The sequence below is a fragment of the Argiope bruennichi genome, chromosome 4 (assembly GCF_947563725.1).
Source record: "Argiope bruennichi chromosome 4, qqArgBrue1.1, whole genome shotgun sequence".
Taxonomy (NCBI): domain Eukaryota; kingdom Metazoa; phylum Arthropoda; class Arachnida; order Araneae; family Araneidae; genus Argiope; species Argiope bruennichi.
The window spans coordinates 124,774,382-124,802,116 of NC_079154.1; the positions used below are offsets into that span (position 1 = coordinate 124,774,382).

The following is a 27,735-nucleotide window of genomic DNA, read 5'->3' on the forward strand; positions in this document are numbered from 1 at the left end:
ACCTCTAAATCCCTCATCTTCAAATAAATCAATTTCTCGTCGGATGGTTTTGGGTATAGCTGATTTCTGTATTGTATTTTTGTTCGTTGATTTTTTTTTTTTTATTTATCGCTAATTCTAATTTTTGTTCAAGAGACAATTCCTTTTCACTATCGACATTAGTGTCATCATAATCTTCGGTAACTGAACCGAATTCTTCTGAATGTGGATAGGTTTGTGGGTGAAAATTTTTTAAAAGTTTACTCTAAACTTAATCAGATTTGAATTGGTTATTTTCTTGTCTTCTTTTTCATTTTCATTTTTAAAATCATTATAATTATGTAAATACCGTAAGACATTTTCTATTTCGGTATGCCTTTCTTCAGTGCGATTTTTCAATGTAATATTTATTTCTTCAGATAGTGATGTGTGCTGTTCTTTCAGTGACTGCAACATGAAATTTATTGTTGTATTAGCTGTTAATAAATTAGAATCTCTTCGACATAATGCCTCAATAGTCAGTTTTATTGGAAGTAGAGCTGATATAGTTCTGGATACTAAGTCGAATTCACTATCTGAAAAATTAATTTAAATGTTTAAGTCGATTATTGCTTTTTGGATTGAACTTCTCAGTTTCAAAAATCGTTCCATCATTAGGAGTAAACTATTCCAACGTGTTTTAGAATCTAATATTAACATATATTTTGTTTTATTTTCAGTTAGTATATATTTTAGTAAAATATACTTTTTATAGGGAAACGTTTAAATATCTTAACAATTTTTCGAACTTTATAAATTATAGGAAGCAATTCTTGATAGGTTAATATTTCATCCTCATTAGCAATATCGTCTTCAACAGTTACATTGTCATTATCTTCATTGTCAATATCACTCTCACTCTCTTCAAAGTCGGAATCCGACGTTTCTATATCCACATTATTTAGATTCTTCTGTTCTTTATTTTTTTGGTATAATACATCTATTACTCCTAATTCAATTCCATGGGCATAGCACAACTGCTGATTTGCACCAATCAACTTTTTTCATAATTGTTATTCCGTCAGTCGTTAAGGATGCAATATTTTCTTTCAGGGATAATCCATGTTTCGCTAATTTAGATTTAAGTAATTAATTTCGCCCGTTAGGGAGACATAAGAACAAAAACGCATGCTATTTTGCTATGTTCGCGATACCTGAACATATAGTGGAGAAATTTTAAAAATTTGTAGTAAATACCGAAAAACCGGTATTTAAACTTTTGAATACCGGTATTACAAAATTGTACAAATGGCTCAAAATACCGGTATTCGGTATCCCGGTATACCAGTATTGCAATCCCTACTTGTTAGTGATACTTGATCTTTAAAAAAACTCCATGAAACAAGAATATAGTATACACATGCTTTTGATGTTTATTGCTGCTATTCAATAGTGCATTTGGATGATTAGTTTCCAGGTGCAATTCAAAACCAATGGGAATTGTTTTCACTAAATGTTCTAGCGTACTTTATAATAAACCTATTATAACTCTTCCATAGGCATAAAATTTGTAAGCAAGATCGTGAATGCTACATGCATTCAGATTTTTATTTTCTTATGCGTCCCGCATATGAAGAATACAACATTCTCCACTACTTTCGGCCAATAAGTGATGTCAAGACATAAATTACAGACACTTTTGCATTGAATCTCTGTATTTTCCCCAAGATTAGGAGGAAAAATTGGAGATATCATATGTGCGCAGTTCCAAAATTTCATCAATGTACTTCAAGTCTCTAATTTATTTTCAGATGTTTTATGCCACTAATGATTTGTCCGAGAAAAAGTGAGCATGTTTTCCAAATCTTAATTGTATAATGATGATTCGGCTAGTTTTGACCATTCAGATGATTTTCACATAAAAAAGAAAAAAAAAAAGCCATTGTAAAACGCTTGATTAGTTTTTAGGTTAAATAGGAAACTCTATTAAAAAAATCAGAGCTATCTGGAACTAATCAACCTTGCAAGTGCTACCTCTTCAATCTTTCAATACTATTTGCCCTGAAACAATGCGAAAGTAAAAGAAATTTGTAAAAAAAATATGCAGCAGAATTAATTATGAGTCAGTTAATCAAAATATTGATCGATCAACTTATTGCTTTGAGTAAGTTTGTATAATAATTATGTAAAGCACTATTGAGCAAGCATAATTAAACCCAATTCATATCTGACATTTCCGAAAAAATTCAGAGTTAACGGACGGTTTAGATGAAATTTAATCCTGTAAGTAAAAAATATTAAATCTTTAATCGTTGTTATGAATTTCTAATTCATAGATTAGACCTTGAAATATCATTTACCGTCATCAAAATGAAATCATAAACCGTTGTTATGAATTTCTAATTCGTAGATAAGATCTTGATATAAAATTATCATTCACCGTCACCAGAATTAAATCATAAACTGTTGTTATGAATTTCTAATTCGTAGATTAGATCTTGAAATAAAATTGTCATTCACCGTCACCAGAATTAAATCTTAAACTGTTGCTATGAATTTCTAATTCCTAGATAGATCTTGAAATAAAATTGTCATTCATCGTCACCAAAATTAAATCATAAACCGTTGTTATGAATTTCTAATTCGTAGATTAGATCTTAGAATAAAATTATTATTCACCATCATCATAATTAAATCTTATACTGTTGCTATGAATTTCTAGTCCATAGATCTTGAAATAAAATTATCATTCATCGTCACCATGTATATAAAAATTGTTCTTCTGTCTGAAGATTGAAAAACTGATTTTATTTAAGTACACTTTATTAAACCGATATCGTTTTATTAACTGTTGTGTTCATAAAATTATTTTTCAAGATGTCAAACGGAAAATTTCTGCACAAGAATTAATGCGTGAATTGGCAAATGTACACAAACAAATCCCTTATCACTCTCTAAAAGTCTGTACTCCAATCCTTCAAACAGTGTAAAAGTTCTGAATAGACTCCGTGCAACAATTTGAAATAAACTGCTTTTTCTTCACAAAGAAGAAGAAATCCGCTTCACTTTCTCGATCTTCAATTCACTCCTTTTCTTTCCTCTAAAAGTTTCAGGAATTCCAAAAGGCAGCTTATTTGTGAATGAAAGGGCGGGGGTGAATGAAACATGTCGGCACCATTTTTCTTCGCAGTCGACCCATGATCATCATCATCACTTAAGGGCTCCATTCAACGCCGTCTTCTAAAATATGAGCTGTCTTTCCGCACCCGATGTAAATTTGTTGCGAGTCAATAACGCATCTCTCCGCCAATTTGTTTCGTTGCCACCCTTAAACGAAATTTGACTTCTGCCTCGGCGTGGGAATAGCGAGGGAAAAAAAAAAAAGAGGGAATGATGGAAGAAAATACGATTATGGATTGAGGGATGATTAAATATCTGTTGCGTTTTTATTCAAAATGAGTTAAGTGGGGTTTTGTGAAGAGACTACTAGATTTACCAACTAGATGACTTTTTCAGAACTTGGGTAGGATTGTTATCTTTCAGAGCTTAGGATTGCTAACTTCAGGTTAGGATTGTTATGTTCAGGTTAGGATTATTATCTTTCAGGGAAGCAGCCTCAAATATGGAGACCAGAAATCAGTGAGTGAGTAAGAGGCTTGATCTTCCCTGGAGACTCGCCCCCCGGAGGGGCACCTCGAAATGAGGATGAGAAGCTTCTGACATGGTGGTTGGTTCTCGCCACCTTGGAGGGTACAGAAATAGGTGGGGGATCTGGCTCCTCCCATCCTGTACCTTGGCCGGTGATTTTCCTTAGCACTCAACCACAATTTCTGCCAGTGTTACTGGCGCGGTGGTCCGGTCATTCAGTTTTATCCATGTGTGGATTGAAGTAGTCAATCAGTGATGTTCCCTGAAGAATTCAACAATACTTGTGTAGTTATTGAGGCAACTTTTTGATGACGAGACGTACCTCCTATTGAAAAAGCTGGTGCATGGACCCTTGATGGCCTTTTTATTTCTGAAAATAAATCCCGCGTTACTATTCATGGTGACCGAGTCATTCAGATGCAGCAGACGACTTCGAGATGATGAGACGAGATATCTTTATGTAATATCACTCATGAATTTACTTCTAATTCCATGATTTTTAATATTCTGGCTGGTAAAATTGTTGTATCAAAGTGAAATTACTGTAATCGTAGAAAAGCCCAACTTCAAGATTTTGAACATCTACATTTTAGAGCTGTCTGAATCCGTTAGGATCAGAAGTTTTATAACAGCAAAAGAAGTGGGCAAAATTTATGCGATTAATAGTAATATAAACGCATAAAAATACAATAGTAAAATATTCGTTCCGGAATTGCTGTCTTCTTCACATGATCTTTTCTCACATATTGAAGAACTTATATTTTAGCATGATTCAGCACCATATCATCCTGTCACTGTATGTAAACCTGCTTTCAAGACAATCTTATTTCATTTCTGGAATGGTATGGGAATAGCCCAGACCTTAAACCAATCGAACATGTATGGAGCCGGATAATGAAAATTAAATCACAAAAGAAACCCGAATTATAACATCGAAATAATTAAAGCTCTAACTCAATCATGTCGTAACCGCTGACAAACTAAAACCATTGGTGAACTCTATAGAACGGTGTTGCAAGGCTGTAACTGATGCTAAAGTTTACCCAATTAAGTATTAACTTTCATAAATGAGAATTTTCGAATGTGTCATTATTCCTATGTTCCTTTTTTTTTGCCCTTATAACTGCTTTTCCATTACAATTATAGTACTTAAAATTATTCAGTACATTTCTTGATTAAAAAATATTTATATTTTCAAGGTAATAAAATTGGTGTCATAGGATATTGAATCGCAAAAATACTTTCTTTCAAAGCAATGACTGCCATTTTATTATTTGAATTTTATATATTCGTGAGACTTCGGATTAAATTCGTGAATGAATTGACTTTAAGTGTGACTTTTCATGCGTGTTCGAATACGATCACTCAAAAGAATAATAAGAGAAAGCTTCATTTTGTTAAACCACAGTTGGCCAAATGGTCTTCTAAACTAAACAGGCGCTATGATGTAATTTTGTCCCGACTACGCATTGGTCACACTCGCTTGACACATAGATATCTACTTTTTGCCGAGCCTCCCCCGGTATGTGGTCATTGTGGAGTGATTTTAACAGTTCGTCACATTTTAACAGAATGCGCAAGTTTTATTGATCTTCGTTATAAACATTTTAAATCCAACAATTTTACCTTACATTTTTTATTGGGCGAGTCGCATCATCCAAACATTTTCTTTTATGTTAAAGATGTGAATATCATCCATGAAATTTAAGCTGTCATTTTTTTAACTTCCATCCTCTTTTAACTTTTGACTAGATTGAACACAGTCAGTTTCATTTTCAACAACGTTAAGCTACTTTTTACCTTGCTGGGAAATTTTAAGCTTTTTCTGCGCAGCATATTCTGAATCAGGATCTTGCGCCAGAAATCCAAATCCAAATCAAAAGAATAATAACCTGGATGAATGATGAAATTATTTTAGTATAGGATTTTGGCGATAAAGCAGTCGATCTGCGCCTCTTTAAACTGTAGATAATTGGATTAAATGCATCAATGCGATTGTGAAGCATTTGTCTATTTATTCATTGTGCTTATCTAAATACAATACTTTAAAAATACAAGGCAGAAAATTAAATTTTGTATCCGATGAAAGTTATATGATTATATCAAAAGTGTAAATAGATCTTGAATTTTGGATCTATTTGAGCAAAAAGAATACATAATATTCGTTTTTTCCCACTAAAGTATTTCAAAGGTAAACTATTGCCAATGGTTAGATAAAACTAATTAAAAAATGTTAGTTAAACAATAAAACTAATTTATGCTTAATAAAGTGAGCAGCTCCCATTGAATTTCGGAATCCATTGCACATTTTACAGGAGTTAATATTACAGCACAATGAAGATGATAGTCATATACTAGATGATGCAGTGGCACTCCATCAATACACTTAACGGCATATCCCATATGCCATTATGTGCATTTCGTGTCGTAAAGTTTGCTTGTTAAATAAATTTAACAGATATAATTTATAAAACACACTTTCATTGATGCACTAAGCAGAAGATTTTTTTATTAAAATTTTTTCTCCTATTCCTCAATTTTTAATTCATCATAAAATATTAATAAATTTTATAATTAATTAATTCTCAATTCCATGACTAGAAAGCAAAATTTATTGATTAATTGATAATTAAGTTCTAAAATTATTAAGATAAAATATTGTCATATTGCCACAAAGTTTCCAAACTTTCAGAAAATTAGTAAATAAATGGTAATCATCTATAAAATTCCATCTTAATGTACTGGAAACAAATAAACGAGTACTTCAAGACAAAAATGCCATAAATAAAAACTTTAAAAAAGTAAATATAATATTTATATATATAAAGTTTTATAAGTAAATAAATGCTATAATTTTAGTAATGATTTAATAAATCATTTAAAAGAAAGAAGAAAGACAATAGAACAATGTAGGGGGAATACCTTAGAAGGTATGTTTTGATAATGATAAAAATCATGCGTCATATATTCTTTCTTATTTTGACAAGCAGATATTTTCTATCACGTATGACCTCATCTTTGTATGATGGAATGGAATTAAACGTTATCGACCGATGCTTATCCGTTGGCTCATATTTTTTTATTATTCTAATATTTTATTAAATAAATTTTAATAAGCTACGATGAATTACTTTCTAAATCACTGCTAATTTAATGAATCTGATTAATGCTAAAACATTTAATTATTACCAACAGTTGAAAGAGGAAAACGAGCGACTCATTTCCTAAATCGCAGCGATGTTTTAAAAATGTAGATAGAAAGGATATCTTTTGCAATATTAATGTCTGTCAAGGATGTTGACCAGCAAACGTAATATAATGCAACAAAGTTGTTAATAAATAGTTTAATTTTTTAAATTTCAAATTATATATAATTATTACTTGCAAACAACGACGTTACGAAGAATATAAATCAAAACATTAGAATTACAAAATTACGGCAAAAATGTTAGTTTTGTTTAGTAAATGTTTTTACATTATATATGGGCCGGGATAGCCTGGTTGGTAGAGCATTGGATTCACGTCCCTTAGGTTGCGAGTTCATACCCCGCCGGCCGAAGATTCCCGCGTGCTTGGTGGCTGACGCGCTTATAAATCCGTCGCGATCACAAAGTCCTCCATGTCGAGAGTAATATCACTGGGGATACTGGATCAGGGGTGATCGTTCTCTGATTCAGGTCTAAATGACGATATGTAGTTGAGTGAATGAAAAATGCGTGAATGAAGTCCGCTCCGTAAAAAGGGCTGTGACGTGTGTGTAGCAGAGTCATTCTTTGGCCCTAGATGGCGCTACTATAAAAACAAGAGACGCTCCCCCACCGGCTTAAAATCGTTTTTTTTTCGTAACAGCGGGCTTGTCCATAGTAAGTACCATAAGAAACAACAACAACATTATATATATATATATATATATATATATATATATATATATATATATATATATATATATATATATATATATATATATATATATATATATTCACCATAGATTCAGAAGCTCATCTATGCAAATGGAGTTAATAGCGATTCTGAAGACAAAATTCAATGGTGTGGAATTTTACAAATATTTGTCAGTTAGATTAGAAAACATTCGACAATCCGTGTACATGAACTTTTGCCTATGTACGGGCGTTTCATAAAATAAAAAAAAAGTTCTGGTCTACTGTCAAAAATTTTCATATTTTATCAGTAGATATATATAGTTAATATCTCTGAAAACACCTAGAAAAAAGGGTTTCCCAGTTTCAAACCCACGGAGCTGAGATAGTTAGTTTTTCTTGATTTGATTACAAAGAATGAAAATTTCTTATATAATAATTAAAACATGTTAACGATTTCGAGTGAATTTGTTCAATATTTGTGATTATATTGGAGTATGTCCTTATATTTTTGTTGCTACTGCTATTCCTCTAATCGATTTAAGCAAAAATATAAGAAAGTTTTTTAAAGCCTGCTTTTATTAAATTATTATAAAGTACATAAAACTTTTTCTTATCAAAAATAATGGAGTTTAAAACAAAAAGTCTCGTTTCAAATTCACAACTATATGGTGCAATTAAATTTAACAAAAAATGAGTCTATTAATTGCGAACTAAACTTAATAAACTTTAAAATATTGAATTGCCACCAGAAGAACATAACTGTAAGAGTATCAGAACTCTTATTTGTTAAAATAGAGAGAAAAAGTTGATTACAAAAATCAACCTTTATGAACACGAGACAAGTTAAATGAAAGCGTGTAATATAAGCAACTCTTTGTATCTTCATAGAGTTGGCAATACTTCCACCACCTAATGCGATAGGAGAGGGATGTACGACGCCGCCACCAACAGCTGCTCGTTCGGGCTGTCCCAAGTGAGTGACCTGACCACCCGGCGCTCCGGGCCCCATCCTCCTTGCGGCCAGGCGGTGCAGGTGAAGATAGAAGAGTGCCTCAGCAATACTGCCGAAGACTGGGCGGCCGGATGTGCCTACCGCTTCGCTGCCAGAAGGTGCTACATGGCATCTGAAGACAGCGCGGCCAAGGCAGCCACCACAGCTGACTCCAACAGAGTGCTTGACCCGGGAGGATTCAACAGTGCACTGGCGGCCACCTTCAGGAACAGGTAACTTCAGCTTTAGGCTTGAACATTATTCATCATTTTTTCAATATGAATTCTATCGCATTCAAGTAATTTCAAAAATTAAGTCGGATCATATAATTTCGAATCTTTGATGACCCCTTTATGACATTTGAGATATTAAGTCAAAGAGTTAATTTTAAGATAAATAAAAATAGGAGATTATAATTCTTTAAGTACCGTGATTTCTTTTTGAGATAAATAAGGCCTTTTCATTATTCTCTTATACTTTATAGCGACTGCTTACAACAAATTCTACATTTTCTTGAATGATTCCGCCTTCCTTGCCTAGATTAAGTGCCTAGGTCGACAGATGCCACACAGCACTGCAGAGGCTTTCAGTTTCCAGTTTTCAAAGTGCCATTAAAACGTTGGCGCCCTCATTACTGTTATAAAACGTGCTTTCCTTTAATTGCAGTATTTTTGTTCCGTAAAGATTAAAACTCTTATAGTACCAAAAGTTATAGTTACCAATTACTTCAAATAAAGTTAAGAGGAAGGCATTAAAATCCAAAGCTCAGTCAATTCGATACTAAGAATCGAAAAAATTACTTTTTTAAGAAAGGAAAAGAAGGAACAATATTTTCTGAATGTTTTGAAAATTATATATATATTTATGTACTAAATAATATTTGGAATTTTCCAAAAGTGAAATAAAAAAAGTAAAAATAAGATAATTAAAATAAAAATTTAAGGTCTTGAAAATAAATCAGCTTGCCAGAAAATGTCTTTCATATTCTCAAATAAATGTACTTAAATATTATTAATTATCTGCTATAAGCGAGTTATGAAGTAGCCTATTAGATCTTTGGCTATTTTTTACCATTAATTCTGTGTTTGATACACAACCAACAGAAAAACTGAATGTATATTTGGACGCCTTTTTATTTTCAATAGATTAAAGCTTAAATTTGACACAGAACTATAACCATAGTCACAAGATCATACAACAAATTTCACATAATTAAATCATAGCATCTTTGAGTTATCACGTTTAAAAACCCGTACAAGTACAGACTAACAGATGGTCAATCACTTGACAAGATTTAGTTTCAAATTTAATACATATCTACACTTTAGACGTTAAATCTGCGCATTAAATTTAATTCATTTAGCCCTCGTCGTTTTGCAGTATTTGGGCAGACAAACTTCCTCTAAATGTGTTTCATTCAAAATTTACGAGATATCTATAAATTTTCAGTAAAGACCATATACCATATTTCACCCATTTAGCTCAAAGCATTTTTGAATAATCACATTCATAAACAATCATAAATCATAAAAATGTGTTCTTCGGATTCAAAAAAGTTAAAATTTCGAGCACGCATTTTTTGACGATTACAATACTTTCTCTTTGCCTACTCCCTAACCGATAATGTAAAAGTCCGGTAACAAAAAACATAATTGTTACCGATTTTGGACAACACGAACATTTTCAGCTCTAGATTTAGTGTTAAATATATTTTATTTTCAAGCATTCACAGGTTTCCCTCCCTTTTCCCTCTAGATATCTGGGCGCCAGTGCCTTCAGCAATCCTCCAACCTTGTTCCCCGGTTCTTATGTTGGTGGGACAGACATCGGTAAGCAGCAGTCTGAAGTGCCCACTGCACTAAATGGCACCACTACCAACAACGGCACCCAAGGACAGCATCCAGGCGTTGAAGTGGCACCGAGGACGACATCACCACCACCCGTCAATTCTTCATCCTCTTCGACTTCTTCGAGCAGGAGTAATCACCAAGTTGATACGGTGACCAGCAAAGGGAAGGGTGGTGATCGAAGGGTTGTTGTGCCTGCTGGTGAGTACTTTTAATACTTTTAGAAGTTGGTTTGTTTTTGGAAAGATCATTAAATATAGATTATCTTAAACATACGATATTCAGATGTATTCTACAATCTGTAGGACGTACATAATAGTCAGGTCAAGACACCCTAAATCAACAGCTTGTTATGTTCACATTTCCGAGTAACGATGTCTAGTTAAAGTTCAGGGTGATTCATCCGCAAAATAGTAAAACTATAATGGTATTGAATAGTGATAGAGAATGACTATTATAAGCCTATTTGTAAAATATATTTTATGGATTAAAATAAAATTTTTATAATTTTTTGAAACTTATTTTCTTTCTCGGAATTAACTTTTTCGTTAGTTAATGAAGCTTGAATATTCTTAATAGCTTGTATCATTGCCGGTCTTTCAGAAAGCACTGCTTGACAATACGAACGAGAAGGCGTGATCATGCATGAGTAACTAAGACGTACTCTTGGCCTCTACTAGTTGGAGCTATTAAAAATAAGCGACGCTCCCTTGGCTTAAAATCGATCGATGACTTCGTCAGCGAGCTTGTCCATGGCAAGTGCTATTAGAAACAACAACAACACGACGAGAAGGACAATTGATTTTAAAATGCCATCTTACGATGTGGTTAATTTGCATAGTATGTACGATTGGTAATATAAGTTAAACAACTTTAGATACTTAAAATTGAATCATAGCCAGCGGGAATATTCTTCTCCCGAATTTTTCCTATACTAACATAATAAGGTACATTTTGACTCTCCTAGTTTAATGAGGAAATGTGCATATTTTTACTTAAAATATCCCTAATCCGTTCGGTGAATGTACGGTAAAAAGTCTAACAAGCTCAATAATAAATGACGATGTTTTATTCTATATGAAAATACAAACGCACCTGCAACAAAATATATTCAAAGTGTTCCCAAGATCTGCACTTGCAGTAAACAGCAATACTAAATCAATAATAAAAAATTCTTAACAGCACAAAGTGTTCAGTGAGAACTCGCAAGCGAAAGACTTAACTAAAGACTTCTCATATCTCTTAGTTCGTCAGCCATTCGCAACTGACTCGCTTCATCTTAATCTCTAGGCTTCTTATAGATTCCGTGATAGGTCGAAAAGATTCTAGAAAGATATCATATCTTTACTCCTAATCTATATATCGCCAAAATTCCAAACGTTACAGGATCATTCGCTTTTGCATCAAAAACCGCTTAATTCGTAGCTAAATGGCTGCCAAGGCCGGATATCATTCATTGTACTGGCATTTATTCAGGATTTTAGAACTATCTGTAAAACTGCCTTTTTAACAATGGAACTAACTGTGCAAGGAAGCGATATTCCAAATTCGTAGCCATATTGATTTTGAGTGTTCTTTTCAACTTTGGGTACAAAATTTGCGTCAAAACCTACAATGTCGTTGGGAAGACTATGCACCAAATGTCATGTCTGAATCATAGCATTTTTTAGTTATTACAGTATTATTAAATATTCCCAAATATACAGACCAAAATATGAGTAACTCTCTTTAATGGATTAGAGGGAAAATTTGATTAGGAAAAACAGTTTTAATGAAAAAAAAAATGTATGCTTATTTTTATTTATTTAATTATGCGTGTTCTTGTTTTCACTAGATACGTAAGGAAGATAATTTGACTTCTCATTGCATTATTCTTTTTTCCCCAAGTCATCATGTTTACGGACTAACAGAACACGTTTTTCGAACTTAGCAAATCCTGAAGCATAGTTCTCAAAATCTCGTCGAATTTAAAGGAAAACATAAAAATTTATCTTTGAATATTTCGTATATTAGAAAATAAATATATAATTATATAATAATAATTTATTTTGCAATAGAATTTCTAAATTCTGAGTGCATAATTGATTTTTAGCTGAAAGTGTACTATTAAATTTTGAGAGAATATATCTTCTTTGATTGACTGAGACTCTATACCCAATAACATTACTGCTAGAATTCGGATTATTGAAAAGCCTTGTTTCCGAGTTATTCGCTGTCCGTGTGAATGATAATTCAAAAATGGAGGAGCTAGATGAATGGCATTCAGTGTGCTATTTTTACACCTAAATTGCATGTCTATATAAATTTTATAAAAATTCCACCAAAAAGAAGTTAGTCTGTCTGACCATATTCATGTGAGTATGTTAACTCGAAAAGATAACTAGGAAGATAATTAAAAATCATCATTTGAAATATAAGTTTTAGTGTTTGTTATTTATATGTGCTTTTATATCACTTTTTGAATTAGAATTGTAGATTTGATGCTCTCTAAATTTTGAGCAATCCCGTCAAAGTTGGACTTTCTGTATGTCTATTCATTTACGTTTGAATGTGATAACCCAAAAGATACTACAATTTAAACAAATTAAATTAAACTAGCCGACTTTGGCGACCAGCTTGTTCTCCAGAATACTGTCATTTTAAGCTGTTAACCAGATTGCTTTTAATTTAGACTATAAGACTAATATGGAATGCAGTTTTAAAAATTTCACCTTGCTATTTGTTATGATTGAAAACCATGTCTTTAAATAAATTAATTTGCTACAAATGACCGTGGATGGATATTAAAGAGTTTATATGTTCAAAATAAAAACGGATATGAAAACCTTATTTCCGATTTGATATCCAAAGAAATATCCATTTTGGTCTTAATTTTTAACTTTAGCGAAAGCAGACAATTGAATATTTTGATGCAAGAGTTTACATTTAAACACAACATTACAAGCATTATTACTGTGTTTTCAATTTTTAAAATGTATTAAAAATAAAGAAACAAATCGTACAGAAATTAAATTGCTAGTTTTTTTTTTTTTTTTGAATTTTAAGATAATGCAAAATTATTATGAGATGATATTTTTCGAAGATATAAACAACAATTTCCATTGTTAAATCATAGCGATTACCCATCAAGCAACGGTGAACTTAATTTTGATTAAAATTTATCTTTGACGTTTTGAATTATTTTATCTGTTGTAACCTCTGACTGATCGGAGTTTAAGGAGACACGACAAATCGTCTCAACAACATTTCTCATAACATTTTGAACCTCATTAATTTGCACAGCGTTGAATCAAATGCAGCTGTGGAAACGTTCAATAAAGCAGTTTGAAAAGTTTGTATAGCGATTTGTTTAAATTTAACTGTTGCCAGTTGCCAATAGCCAATAAGTAATAAGAGTGCGTTCTGTGCCACGTACGTTAACTTTTTATATACATATATAGATTTAATATATGATCCTGCTGTTAAAAGTCCATCTCTGCATCAAAGCTTGAATTCAGGTGGCCGAAGAGACCTTTTCAATAATATATACTGTGTAAGTATACAAAAAAATTCGAGGAGACAATGCAACCGTTGGTTTGACACTGTCATTGTTATTATTAAAATAACAATAAAATAATAGTAATAATTCACGATATTGGATAGTTCTTTTTTGGATCTGAAGTTATTAATTTTAAAGCAATTTGAAAGTTTTTAAACGTAACAAATATCAGAGAAATTTTAATTATGAAAAAAAAATCGGAGTTAAACCTTAGAAATATATTAATTTAATTTATCTTTCATTTTTATATCACCTTTCAGTTTATGGCGGATTTTTTTCTATCATTTTTAACTGAAAGAAATAAACAAGGAAAAGGGAAACGGAATATTCACATTTGAATATATTCAGCATAATCTAAAATTTTCGAACAAAGCACTTTAAAAAATGGGTAAAGTAAATAAAACGAAAGTCAATAAGCTATACGTTATTACGAAAAATTGATAAAACACTAAATGTATTCGCAAACAGCTGCTCTTTGATTTGTGAAAGTTAATTATTCCTGTCATCATTACGTATACACCTGCGTCCAAATGTACAGGTGTTTTGAGTAACAGAGCAGGCTTTCCATCGTTTTTGACTGACGCTTGCGAGCCAATTTAGGAGGATCGATTTACTTTTACAAACGCGTTCGTCGAAGCCTGCTGGTAATGTTAAATGTTTAATGTTCCGTCTGTTTCGCCCGAGCACCTTACGTCGCTTTTCATAGATTTCAATTAACAGCTAATAGGTCCTCCATAATGAAGCCCTTTATTATAGAATAAATCATTTTCAGGATATTGAAATGCGGCATGCTGCACGTTCATTTTTTTAAGACTTATCTGTGTTGTGTAAATTCGGGAAATTATAAAACGAAACAATTTCCCCAGAGCTCGTTATTTATATTTAAATAAATTCTTGCTTTTTGAAATATCTTAAAAATAGAATTATTAATACAAAATTAATTATTTTCTTTCATATTTATCTAAAAAATTAATAAAACTGATATCATATTTTTTAGTACTAAATTAATACATTTGCAAATGTATGTTAGTTAATGTATACCTACATTTGTATAAAGGGAATTGATATATAAACGGGAAAGAAGCGAATGCTCTTTTAGAAACTTTGAATATTTATAGTTAATTCTTTAGCATTAAAGAATAAAAGTATCGAATGTTGAATGCCCCAAAAGCAGAAATGGTGGAAAATCGAACTAGAAATCTCTTTATACACTTTTTAAAACTGCTTAGGGCAAAAGACTCATGTTTACCGCACTGTTCGTTTGACACTTAAAAACGTGAATTTTTGGTATTACCATCATTTACCACTTTCATCTTTTAATTCCTGCATACATATAACCCATTGTTCTTTAAATATACTTGCGTAATAATTAGTTACTATATGGATCTGTGCTTATGTATGGTATGTGAAGGAGCTAAACTTGCCTTTACAGTTTAAATCTTTTCTCTATTGTATAATATATAAATTATAAAGCACTTTCATAAAAGTATACAGTTTTAAAAGTAATTCATAAATCATAAAACAAATATTTACTAAACATAACAGATATACACTAGAAATATAGCAAATCTCTTAATTGCTCCCAATCATAGACAGTCAGGCGTCATATGGCACACTATTAAAGGGGACGCATCCACGTTCTAAAACTGTGAAGCATCTTACTAATGTTTGACAGTATTTCGGTTGATTTTCAAGAATCTTTTATAATGAGCTCAACCTATTTTGACAAATGCAATTCGCGAATAAGTTTGTAAGAATTGACTCAAATATAAACAAAAAAAGTTCAAAAGAAATAATTATTTCGAGTAACCCATACGAAAGTATTGCACATTCCAACTTCGCCTCTATTAATACGAAAAAACGATTTAGTCTTTTGTTGAATTGTTGAAATTTAATACTTAGGAATATGGTTACACGAAATAGAGAAGTAAGTTTATTAATGTCAACGTAATTTTTTAATTTACAAAACTTCTTTATGCAGAATATTAAAATGTAATTATCTAAATTTTTTTTGCTATTTTTGATAATTGATACAAAAATTATGTCATATTACTATGGCTTTGAGAAAAACCTCATAAACTGCATGATTTTATAGATTAACTTCTTAAGAAAGAATAAAAACTCAAACTCCATAACTGCCACATTCAACTCAAAAGAAAACAGCCTTTTTTTTTTAGCCTAATATAGCCTTGAGAAAGCATGATTTGTTATGCTTTCTCATGCTATGCTTTCTTGTTATGCTCAACTTCCTATGCTTGCAATAAATACATTGTGCGTTAGGAAACTAGACTGGCGATTCGCTGTAATATCCAAGATGCTTTTAATATTTTCTTTAAAATATTAAATAAACGATAAGTTTAAACACAAATTTTTTAACATGTTATGTCAGAAATTGGTAAACATTTTTATTAGCCGATACTTTAACCATTGCCGTAAATGATATATTAGGTGAGAAAAAAGGATTTGACAAGAGAGAAAGAAGTAATACATATAACAACAACAATAATAATAATAAACTTTAGATCGCAATAATTTGCTTCCCTTAGCAATAACAATAAGCAGTCAGATGTTAGATAACGCGGACAAATACGTTGTTTTTATTATTTATTTATTTTTATTTTTTTAATTTATTGTAATCATCAACTTGGTTTAAGGGGTTCGTGCACACAATAAAGAGTATAAATGCAAAATTATGAAGATTTAAATGTTTTTACACGAATTTGACTTTCATTTTGTCGAAGAAAGTATGAATATTAAGTTATGAATAATAGATTTAATTGAAATAGTCCAATCAATATTCTTAATAAACTAGATGCTTGTGAAAAGCGATTAGTAATAACAAAACACTCGTTATTTCAATTTGAAAATTTTTAATATAAGAAAGTTGAATTATTGAGAGCTAAAAGGATTAAATTATTTACCCGGCACAAGCACACGGAGCTTGAAGAAGTGTTAAATAGGGTTAAAAATATAATACTTCCGACTGCAATCTTAAAGAGTTTTTGTCTCGATATTTCAATTCTTGAAAGCAGTTTTTATTGAATGAAACTCAATTCCGATTGTATTGCATGAATTGTTAAAATACAATGAATGAAATGGGCTAAATACCAAGGCTATTTTTTTAACTCATACTGAAATATTTTTATAAATTTTTAAATGTAATTTTTTGAAAGCATAGTATAGTTTCAAGTCAAAAGACTAAATATAATAAGAATTTTCTTTCTTTTCAAAATTCAATTACTATTTTCATTCAAATTTCACATTTAATGTTAATTCAAATTTCACATTTAATGTTAATTCAAATTTTATATTTGTGTTTTGGAAAGGAGAGATAAATTAAGTTTTTTATTGTGAATTAAAAGCGTTATGATTCTGCTTCAAGTTTTATTACAAATGAACTCGTGAAAATTGTCTCACAAGAAACAGTTTCGAATTTGGACAGTTTTCATTTCTTTTTTAAGTTCGAAACAGTGATTTGTAAAACGATTTTTTTTTTTCTCATGACTGAAGAAAGAAATGAATCGGTTAAAAGAAATCAATTAAAAAAATTCCGAAGAAGACAAAAAGAAATGTCTAAATTTAATTCCAAATCTAATCTATCTAATTAATCACATAATTATAATTCTTGATTCTGAGAAGTCTTGAATTTCTTCAATCAGTATTTTCATTTATGAATTAAAAAAAAGTATTTAGGGTAGGGCGGGTGCGCGCACAAACACGCACACACACATCTGAGATATATATTGATAGAAAAAAAAATCTACTTAAACATGAAAAGATTGAATATCTGAATTGAATGTTCAGGAAAAATCTAAATATCTGAATTGAAGATTGAATGTTCTACTTGGAACGGAAACTTTTTTTAACTATTAAACTGAAATGCTAATTTTAAAGGGTGTTTCTAAGCCTTAGATTTTCCTATTATGCTTCAAAATTCTCAATTATTTCTGTTTTAATAAATAATTTCTAGACTTCCTGACCAAATCAGAGATAGAATAATTATAAATTGCTCCAAATTGAAGACATTAAATTATTATGATTATTTATACGCAGTATTCTATTAAATAAATTGCATTTTCATTGAAAAACAAAAAAAAGCTAAGGTATTTTGGGATAGTTCGGAACGTTAAGTAAAATAAATTCTAAGGCAATAAGTAGTAATTTCACATCATGTGAACTATAATCTCTTTAAATAAGTTTGTTATGGTGATCAGAAATGAAAGTAGTCAATGGACTTGTCTATGACAAATGCCTTTAGAAACAACAGCAGAAATCAGAGTATGCTTTCCGGATTAAACCACAAAACTCTCTGAGACAATTGGAAACATGCTGGAGTAAACATTAACATTACTGTAAACAAGAGTTACTGTAGTGAGCATTAGTGTAAATAATATATTAGTTTAATGAACTTTGCAGAACATAACAACGCATTTACAGAAATTGTAGACAATATGATCAGTTGAAACCGAAACAATGACAAAGATTGCAAAATTCTTTCCCAGTTCTACAAATCGACACTTGTTAAATATATTAACGTTCAAAGACGAAAACGAAATTTTTTTTTTATTTTCTATCTTTTTCTTTTTCTTCCTTCCTTTCTTCCTTTCTTTTTCTTTTCTTTTTTTTCTAAAAAATATATTCTCGAAATTTTAGAAATTTATAAACTGTATAAACTGAGCAATATAAATTTTAATTTATTAAAGGAAACAGATACATCAGTTTCGTAAGGAATATACTACAATAGTAAAGGAACTACTATATGTTCCGTATAATCATTTTAACAATTGTCAATTTATTTCCAGTAGCTTTAATTAATTGTTCATAAATAATTTCTCTTTGCAACGGAAAATTAATCATTGTCTTTCCCAAAAAATTAAAAAAAAATATTTATTTATTTTTATGTTCTTCAGAATATTCCTTTCTCCACTCCGAATTCGAATAGAGCAAAGATCGCGGAAATCCCTTGTTTCCACGAAATCGAAAGCTAATGCTAAGTCATCTCCGCCATTCCACCAATCAGAGCCGTCATGAATCCAAGAAAAGTGTCGTCACGCAGGCCTCTAGCCAATCATCGGACGCAGGAATAGGTTCAACAGCGTGCAAAGATGCAGCTTCCTGGCATAATAATACGGCCTTTCTTTCCACCGTCGCTGCAGTAGGAAAAAAAGAGATTTGAAGACAATTAGCGATTTCCTAATTTGGAAAGCGCCGCTTTTCAACCGTGCGATGCTATCATTTTATTTTGTTCGAAGATAACGAAAAACTGATTGTCTTTTGGATGTTCTAATTAGAAAATTACGCCGGTGTGGGTTTTGGGATGTTGTTTATTTGGAATTGCTTATGTTCCTCCCCCCCCCTTTTTTTTTCTAATTGCTCGAATGCAGATTGCATTCCCACTGAATGAAATAACTTACGAGCTGCTGAGTTATTAATTTATTTGATGTCGTTCTTAATGAGAATTTAAATGAAACAATAATTCGACGTAAGCAGAAAAGAAAAAGTAAAAAAGAAAGAAAAAAAATTCTGAAAAGAATAGTAATTAATTGCTAATTGCTTTTCTCAAAAGATTCTGCATGCATTACTCAATATTTTTTCGAATACAATTTATTTCTTTATTATTCACCATTTTGGTTTTATATTAATTTATTTTTATTGATTATTTTTGTCAGAAAACGCTTCGTTTTCAGCGATCAGCTGGGTTGCAAATAATCTTGGTTTGCTTAATTTTAATTAAATTTTTTAAACATAATTTGAAATTAATTATTCAAACCGAAAAATATTTTTAAATACCAAACTGTAATAGACGTATAAACTATGTTATTTAAGTAACTTTACACTCTTTTTAATTTTTGCACAAAATGAACTTCCCTAAGAGTCCGATTAAATGACGCCACATTTCATTTGCACTTATCAACGCATTAATTAACGTCACACTAATTGAGTTTTTCAAAAGCAATATTTTTATTTTTTATTTTTCATATAGAATGAGAGTTGACTGAAAAAAATTATTTTCTACATTAAAATGAATAGGCTCAAATACTTTATACTGTTTTATGAGCACATCTAACAGTACATTAAGTGAATTGGAACATACTAATAATATAAAAATCAAATTATGATTTTTCACACATAATATATATTGCTTAATATATTAAAATACTTTGTTGATAGCATTCTATAAAATGTTTGATGAAATAAAATTTTTAAAATTTTAAATTCTTAAAGAAATCGCTTAAAATATGAAAAAAGTAATCAGAATCTTCATTCTTTAGCTTTCAAATTTGGATGATAAACATGGAATTAAATTTTTTTAAGAATATTTGAAAAGGTTTAGATTTCATTTCAACAATGAAAAATATTGTTACAAATATTATATATAAAAAAGTCTTTAAAAGTTGTGAAAATTCAGTTAAAAAATTGATATGATCAAAGAAATATTCTGAAGACACCAAGCTGTATTGACCGTTATGTTAATGATTGCCGTTGTTAATGTTTCGTTAATGTTTGTGGACATTTCTGGGTGCTGACCAATCAAAAATTTCATTTGTGTTTCTATATGTTTGTATTCTTATAAGGGTTAAAGGGAAAAGAATTGCTATTTCCTTAAATGATATGTAATGAATATCAGCAATGAAAATATTGCTCGTATGATTGAACCAAATATTTATTAAGGCAATCTTGAAATACTGCAAAACCTCAAATATAGGCATGGTGTTTTGCATAAGACTGCGTGATATATTAGCTGGAAAACAGCGATCTACAGTAAAGAAATTTGTTCTCATAATGTTTTATAAACTAATCAACTTGTTTTTTTAATATAGCTCACAACTTTTTTTTACTATGATCGGCTTTGATAATTAATTAGATGGTTATATAAGTTATTGTATTAATTTTAAAATACATAATATCAGGAATGATTGTAATGGCAGGTTTACACTTAACCAGCTACAAACCACCCATTAAGACCACACATGGGCAGAAACTATACAGTAACAAGTATTTGTCCCATAGAGACAAGGGCTTGCTATTGTCTCGACGAGCTCTTGTCCGCTCTCTCAGCGCATGCGCAATCTTCCTTCTGCGCATGCGTGACTTATTAGAATCTTATAACTCACTGAGAGTAAACCACCTCAAGTTTACATACAGGGTATCTATCTATTATTTAAAAAATTTGAAGTAAACATTGAATTTTATTCGCTTTGTGTGACTGGTAGATAGTGAGTCACTTGACCCATGACATTCGAGGTTGGTTTTGTCAGTTTTGTTTGATATAATTAATGGGAATTATTAAATCGTCGTAATAAGTATTGATATTGCACTTGGCGGTGAATTGGCGACAAAAAGGAAAAGTAAAGCTTTAATTAACACCAAATTAACAGCAATTGAAATTAAACAAATATTATTTGTTAATTCTACTTTTAGAGACACGGTTGTGGCAACACTAATGAATAATCTTCCAGTTTGTCTTTTTCGAGTAATGGAAATTTTTTGTCTCTCGATTTGCAACAGTCTGAATACCAAAGCAATACATGTGTTAAGCCTGCATTGCTTTTTAAATAGTAATGGGTTGTAAAACGATATGAGATAAAGAAATAATGGGAAAAAAGACCGACCGAGAATCTGGTAATTTCAAAAGAAAAGCTGATCGGTGGAAAATGTAAAAAATTGATTCAGTATCTAGATATTGGAGATATAAACAAATAAAATTCTCTTTGTTGTGGGGTTTTGAATTTTGAATCGGATAATTATGTTCTCATCATAGAAAGCTTAAACTACCAACATTGAACGAAAGGCCAGTGGAGTTTAAAACTTGCTAACTGGAACTGACGAACGTCGCTTAGAATATAGGACAACATCGGGGTTGGTGAAAGAAAGCGAGCAAGGGACAAAGCCCTCAAATTTTATTAAAAAATATATATATTTCCACTTTTTTTTTCTCCTACTCCATACTGTTTAACAGCAGCAATCCATATTAATATAGGATAATTGAAAACATTTCGTGTAAAAAAAAGTGAGATCATACATATTTAGACAAATTATTTTCTAAAATGCATTCAGCTATTTGTGTGTCTGACAGATACGAAGGATAGGATTAAAAATTATATTTCCACCTTTTTTGGTCAATAAAAGCTATCTTTTTTCCCACTACTTTTAGTAATTAGAAAACTAAAATTATTATTATTATTTTGTAAACAAAGTAGTATCTTGAGATAAAACTGCTCATACAGAAAATTAAGAAATTTGATCAAATCGAAATCGTTTTGAACGCTAAAAGCTTTTATTTTGAACCTGTTCTGGAACAACTTAAGTTGTTCAAGAACAGGAAAAAATTGAAAAATTTGGGCAAAACAATTTTTTTAAAACTTTGAAATAGATTTAACATACTTCCATTTTTAAACCTTTTATTGATTTAAAAATAGGCAATTCAGTGATGTTAAGTAAAAGTAATAACTAATTATTTCAATGAATGACTGCTTATATTTCTTGCTAAACAACTAAAGAAACTGGCGCACAAGTTTCAAAAATAGAATGCGGGGGAACAGAATTCAGAGGGAGGCACTGGTCCATCCTGAGCTGTCTAGTCAAATATGATGAGGATTACTTATATTTCTCGCTAAACATTACAGCGAATTTATTTGAAATGTGCTCATCCAGATTTAATAAAAGACATTTCCCTTCATTTTACCTTTTCTGATTGCAAAAATCTCTTCATAATCTTCATTATTTTAGATGCAAAATAGACTGCATGTAATATAAATTTAACAATTTAGCATATGTTATTTGTGGATTGCACTTTATTTCATTAATTTATTAAAAAATGAGTTTAATTCGATAGAACTGAGTTTTTTTATGACTAACTATAAACGATTATTTATAAATAAATATTTTTTTAAATTTCTAATAAATCAAATGAAGTGCTGATTTAATATACTTCGAAGAAAAGCATTTAAAAATTGAATGACACACAAATTACTCTTTTTCTTGTATATTTATGTAAGTTCTGCTAGAAGGAAAATGTATTTGTCGAAGAATTAAAAAATGCAACTATTATAACAATTTAGAGAAACATTTAATTATAAAGTATAAGGTTTGCTTACCTCGGACCACATATTAAAACTCTTCTGACCAATGTAATGCATGTTAAAAATGCATTATTTTTTTTTATCTCGAAATAAAAGATTATCTGGTGCCCGACAGATAATATCTCACATTCACTTTTTCTCCTATTCCTTGCAGAATATTGTTTCTATTCCAACATTTATTGATTCTTCCTTTTTTCTATTCTCATTTTTATTTATATATTTTTATCATATATTATATTTTGGACATAGTTTGCCTTGGGTCATTAAACTCTATCCCGATATTTGATGTCGTCTGGCCGTGACTGTCAAAACTATCTCATAGTCTTCATTTTACTTAACAGAGGCACATTGTTTGTTTACCATTTAAGTGTTATTTTTTAATTCAGCTGTTAAATTATTTTTTTCTCTGCAAAAAAAAAAAAAAAAATTGTAGAATTAATTTTTTCATTTTTGCAGTCCTCAAGACTATTTGAGGACTTCTTCTATATTACAATTCGTTGCCCCTGGGGGTATCTCGGATATGGAGATGAGAAATTTCTGGTATACGGTAATTGTTTCTCGCTGTCTGGTGTCCACAGAAATGATGTAGAGTTGGTTACTATCTACCGATGACGGGACGTACGAGAGGAATTGTACCGTTGCTTTTAAAAATCAACAATAGTTCCGGCCAATATTGTCGCAGCGTTGCCTTTTCCGTGTGCTAAGGGCGGACGGAGTAGTCGATTGCGATATTTTAATTCGTACAGTATAATTTTATATATAAACTCGAGCCGAGATATATAAACTCGGCGATCGAGAAAACAAGATCAAGAATCTGAGTGATTGCAAAGATATTTATGCAAACTGGATGATTATAGACGCACACACACGCACACACACACAAAAAAAATAGGTGGTTTAAGTTGGATTTTATAATTATTTTCCATGTAGAAATGCTTCAGTGTAGAACTGATATCTAACAACACATGGGAAATCTACATTTTATTTAAAAGGGTTAAAAAAAAAAAAGAAACCCCTGTTACATAATCGGGCAATTAAAACAGTTCGGACTAAAGGCAGCATTCGTTCTTCCCGTCTCTCTTCGGTTCAACTAAAAATCCTCCGCCGGTGACCCTAAACGAGCATCGTCCACACACGTGTGGACGGTGCTTTATCCGGCAGTGAGAATTGGGAATAAATTGAGCCGAATGACAATTAGGGCGGAGGGAAGGGGGTCTTCCTTCTGCGCTCTTGCACCCACACAATGAACCACCCCCGGCATCAATTCTTCTGCCTCGAATGGCACTCATTGCCTCCCTCCCACCATTATTATTTATTTTTTTTCCCTCCTTTCTTTCCTTATCTAACTCCATTCTTTTGATTTTCCTCCCCGCCGGTAGATGGCGAGCGTTTGACTTTTGTCTGGTGGCGGAAGTGACGCCACTTGTCACGTGTCTCAGACTTCCTGGAACTTCCATGGAGCTGGGGTTTCTATTATATCAGAGGAGGTAAAAGAGAGGAGGGTGCATGTATCACGAGATTCTTATTCATTGCTGTGCACAAAGAATAAAATCTCCATTTTGTTGTTATTTATATACTTATTTTTGAAGTGGAACACGAGTCTTGTTTAGCCAATCATTCGTCAATAGAATTTAACAAAATTGTCTTGGAGATGCTGAGCAAATAAATAGATACATATCATTGTTGCCACAACAAATTCGATAAACCAATTGCTTGAAAGGCATCAAACAATATTCCACACAATTACGCAATTGCTTGATACATAGAAGCAATAACATTTTGTTGTTGTTAATTTATCAAGTAATTAAAATCAATTGTGAAAGTAATTAAATTAAGAAGGAAATGGAATTTGAGTATTTGATTGAACCGTTAAGTCTCTTCAAAGCAAGAAGCATCTTTGAGATTTTCTCTAATAATTACATCATTATCTTACGAATAAAGAATTTACGAATAACATCTGTAACTGCAGGATATTTCAGAAATCTTGAGATAAATTTCAAGATTAAAAGAAGAAATTTTTTACAGAAACGAATGGTCATAAGACACAAATTCAAAAAATAAATGAGAGGGAGCTTAAATGGATGCAACATTGGAAAATATTTCTTAGAAATTGCAAATAATTATTCAAATCAACCTCCATGAAATTTCATATGCTAGAGCCGATGGAGTCACTGGTAAAAATATTTAACTAGATTTCCCTGAGAATCTTGTTGTTCAGATATTTGTTGAAACAGTATGTTTACGAGAAATGCTTCGATATTTGGAGAATATCGAACAAACTTATGGAGATATCGTACAATATCTTGCGTTCATGGGGTCGTTATTTACCGAAGATATTACTTATTTGTAGCTGAAACATGAATTGAATGGAGATAAATGCAATTTTTTCGATAAACTTGATATTTTGATGCAATTTTTGTGCCCAAATAAGTATTTTGAAATATATATATATATATATATATAAATAATTCATAAATTAATAAAATAGATAAATAAGCATTCACTTTACAGCTCCAAATAAAAGATAGAAAGATAGCATTTGAGCAATCTGAGTTTCCAGAATCAAGAATGGGCTCACAAGAATAACTGACATTATCCATTCTAGTTCATTTTTTATACCGAGAGGCCTTCAAATTCACTTCATAGTACAATACCGTTTATATGACTTTCAAGGGATTGAAGTAAAACCACGTATAAATGGAAAAAAATGTATAACCGAGATAGTCACAAACATTTTTAAATAATACACATTTATTCCTACTATTGCAAATTCATTATAATAATTTCAAAGTTTCTTTTTAAGAAAATAATAATAAATTTATACATAGTATAGAAAAAATCAGTTAGAGTTCAAACGTTTATTATAAAAGAGAGAAAAACCATACCTTCATTGTTTATCTTGAATATCAATTATAACATTTCTTATTTCATACGTGCATATGTGCAACCACATAAATTATGTGTACGCAAGAAGGTGTTAAATTAAAATAATATTGACATGCTGGTTTTCAGAGAGATAAAATATAGCATTATGAATAGCGATTACTTTTGTTAAACGCTTTTTTCATTAATGTTTTGATAAACAATGTTTCTCAGTGGTTTTAATGGAGTATATTGGGTTGCTGAATGAAGATCAAACAATTTGTTCATATGTTAGGATCTGAGAAATTGAATAAAATAAGAGGAAATAGATGTTTATAAATTCAAAAGGAATTTAGAATCCTTTGAAAATATTTAACAATTTTATTGTGATTTCAATAAAAAATAATTTAACTAACATTATACTTCACCTCGAAAATAATAATTGCACAATAAAACTGTATAATAAATAATGAAATTTACATTTTCACATCTCAAATTATCAAATACTTTTTAAAACAGTAAAAATTTTATGAGTTTTTAGATTGGCTGTATTTTGTAAAAGTCATGTTCTGAAGCTTATTGAAGGGAATTAAAAAATAAAATTAAAGGTATTAAAATCACAATTACCAAAAGCACATGGTGAGGACGTATTTAACAGACTAAAACAGTTGGGAATAAATAAATAAAAAAATCACATACAACGATTGCAATTTTTAGTTTTGTTTTAAATTAATTTATGTGAGCTCTAATTTTTGAATATCGCCAAGAAAATTTCGAATATCGCCAAGTTCGATTCCAAAACTTTCCTATTTCAATTCCAAATTCAAATGTAATAATTTATTTCGATTTCTGAAAATTCTAATTACAGACAACATTTTAATGCCAAATTACTAGGACATTTAAAGGACAGAAAAAAAAAATCGAATATCATCCAGTTTGAATTAAAAACCTTCCTATTTTAATTACAACTGCAATAATTTAGTCGATTTCTGAAAAATCTAATTATAGACAGCATTTTAATGTCACTAAGACATTTAAAGAACAAAAAACCCTTTCTTATTCTATTCCAAATGCAATAATTTAGTTCGATTTCGGAAAATTCTAATTACAGACATTTTAATGCCAAATTACTAGAAAATTCAAAGCACAGAAAAAAAATTGAATATCGTCTAGTTCGAATTAAAAACTTTCTATTTCAATAATTTAGTTCAATTTTTGAACATTTTAATTATAGACAGCCTTTTAATGCCATTTTAATTTCTAGGACATTTAAAGGGCAGAAAAAAAATCGAATATCGTCTAGTTCGAATTAAAAATCTTCCTATTTCAATTTAAAAACCTTCCTTTTTTCAATTCCAACTGCAATAATTTAGTTCAATTACTGAAAATTCTAATTATAGACGGCATTTTAATGTCAAATTACTAGGGCATTTAAAGGACAAAAAAAAAAAAAAAAATCCATATCGCTTAGTTTGAATCAAAAACTTTTCTATTTCAGTTCTAAGTTCAAATGCCATAATTTAATTCGATTTCTAGTCTGAAAATTCTCGTATTTTAGCAGGCAAATTGAGAGTTTCTAACGTCCACCTACTCTCAAGGCACTGTTTCTTCCCCCTAGATCCTGTGTTGTGGAACCCGGAGCACGTGAAGCAATGGCTGGAGTGGGCTGTGAAGGAGTACAATCTGCACGAGGTGGACGCTGCCCGCTTCAACGTCATTGGCCGGGAGCTTTGTCAGCTGACCCGCGAGGACTTCAGCCGCTTGACCAATCCGTACAACGGGGAAGTCCTGTACGCGCATCTCAACTTCCTACGACAGAGTAAGTGCATCGATCTCTTCCCCTGGAAAAAGCAACGGGACCGTCCTTAAGTGCTCTCGGGGTGGAGGGGGGCCTTCCGGTTCGATAGGAGAAAAGGTCGATTAATGA

At 31.0% G+C, this 27,735-nt stretch overlaps 1 protein-coding gene across 1 annotated transcript; it reads left to right on the forward strand.

Moving 5' to 3' along the window:
• Positions 1 to 8,415: 8,415 nt before the first annotated feature.
• Positions 8,416 to 27,677, forward strand: LOC129966432 (uncharacterized). Its single transcript, XM_056080856.1, has 3 exons — positions 8,416 to 8,711; positions 10,234 to 10,526; positions 27,427 to 27,677. Exons 1-3 carry the CDS (start codon positions 8,416 to 8,418, stop codon positions 27,675 to 27,677), a joined length of 840 nt encoding a protein of 279 aa, XP_055936831.1.
• Positions 27,678 to 27,735: the final 58 nt, after the last annotated feature.

What these genes read in the sequence shown, in the direction of transcription:
- LOC129966432 (XM_056080856.1), top strand. Translation starts at nt 8,416, where the DNA reads ATGTACGACGCCGCCACCAACAGCTGCTCGTTCGGGCTGTCCCAAGTG. An exon ending in GCGGCCACCTTCAGGAACAG is followed by an intron (nt 8,712 to 10,233) that starts GTAACTTCAGCT and finishes TTTTCCCTCTAG; the next exon opens with ATATCTGGGCGCCAGTGCCT. An exon ending in AAGGGTTGTTGTGCCTGCTG is followed by an intron (nt 10,527 to 27,426) that starts GTGAGTACTTTT and finishes TCTTCCCCCTAG; the next exon opens with ATCCTGTGTTGTGGAACCCG.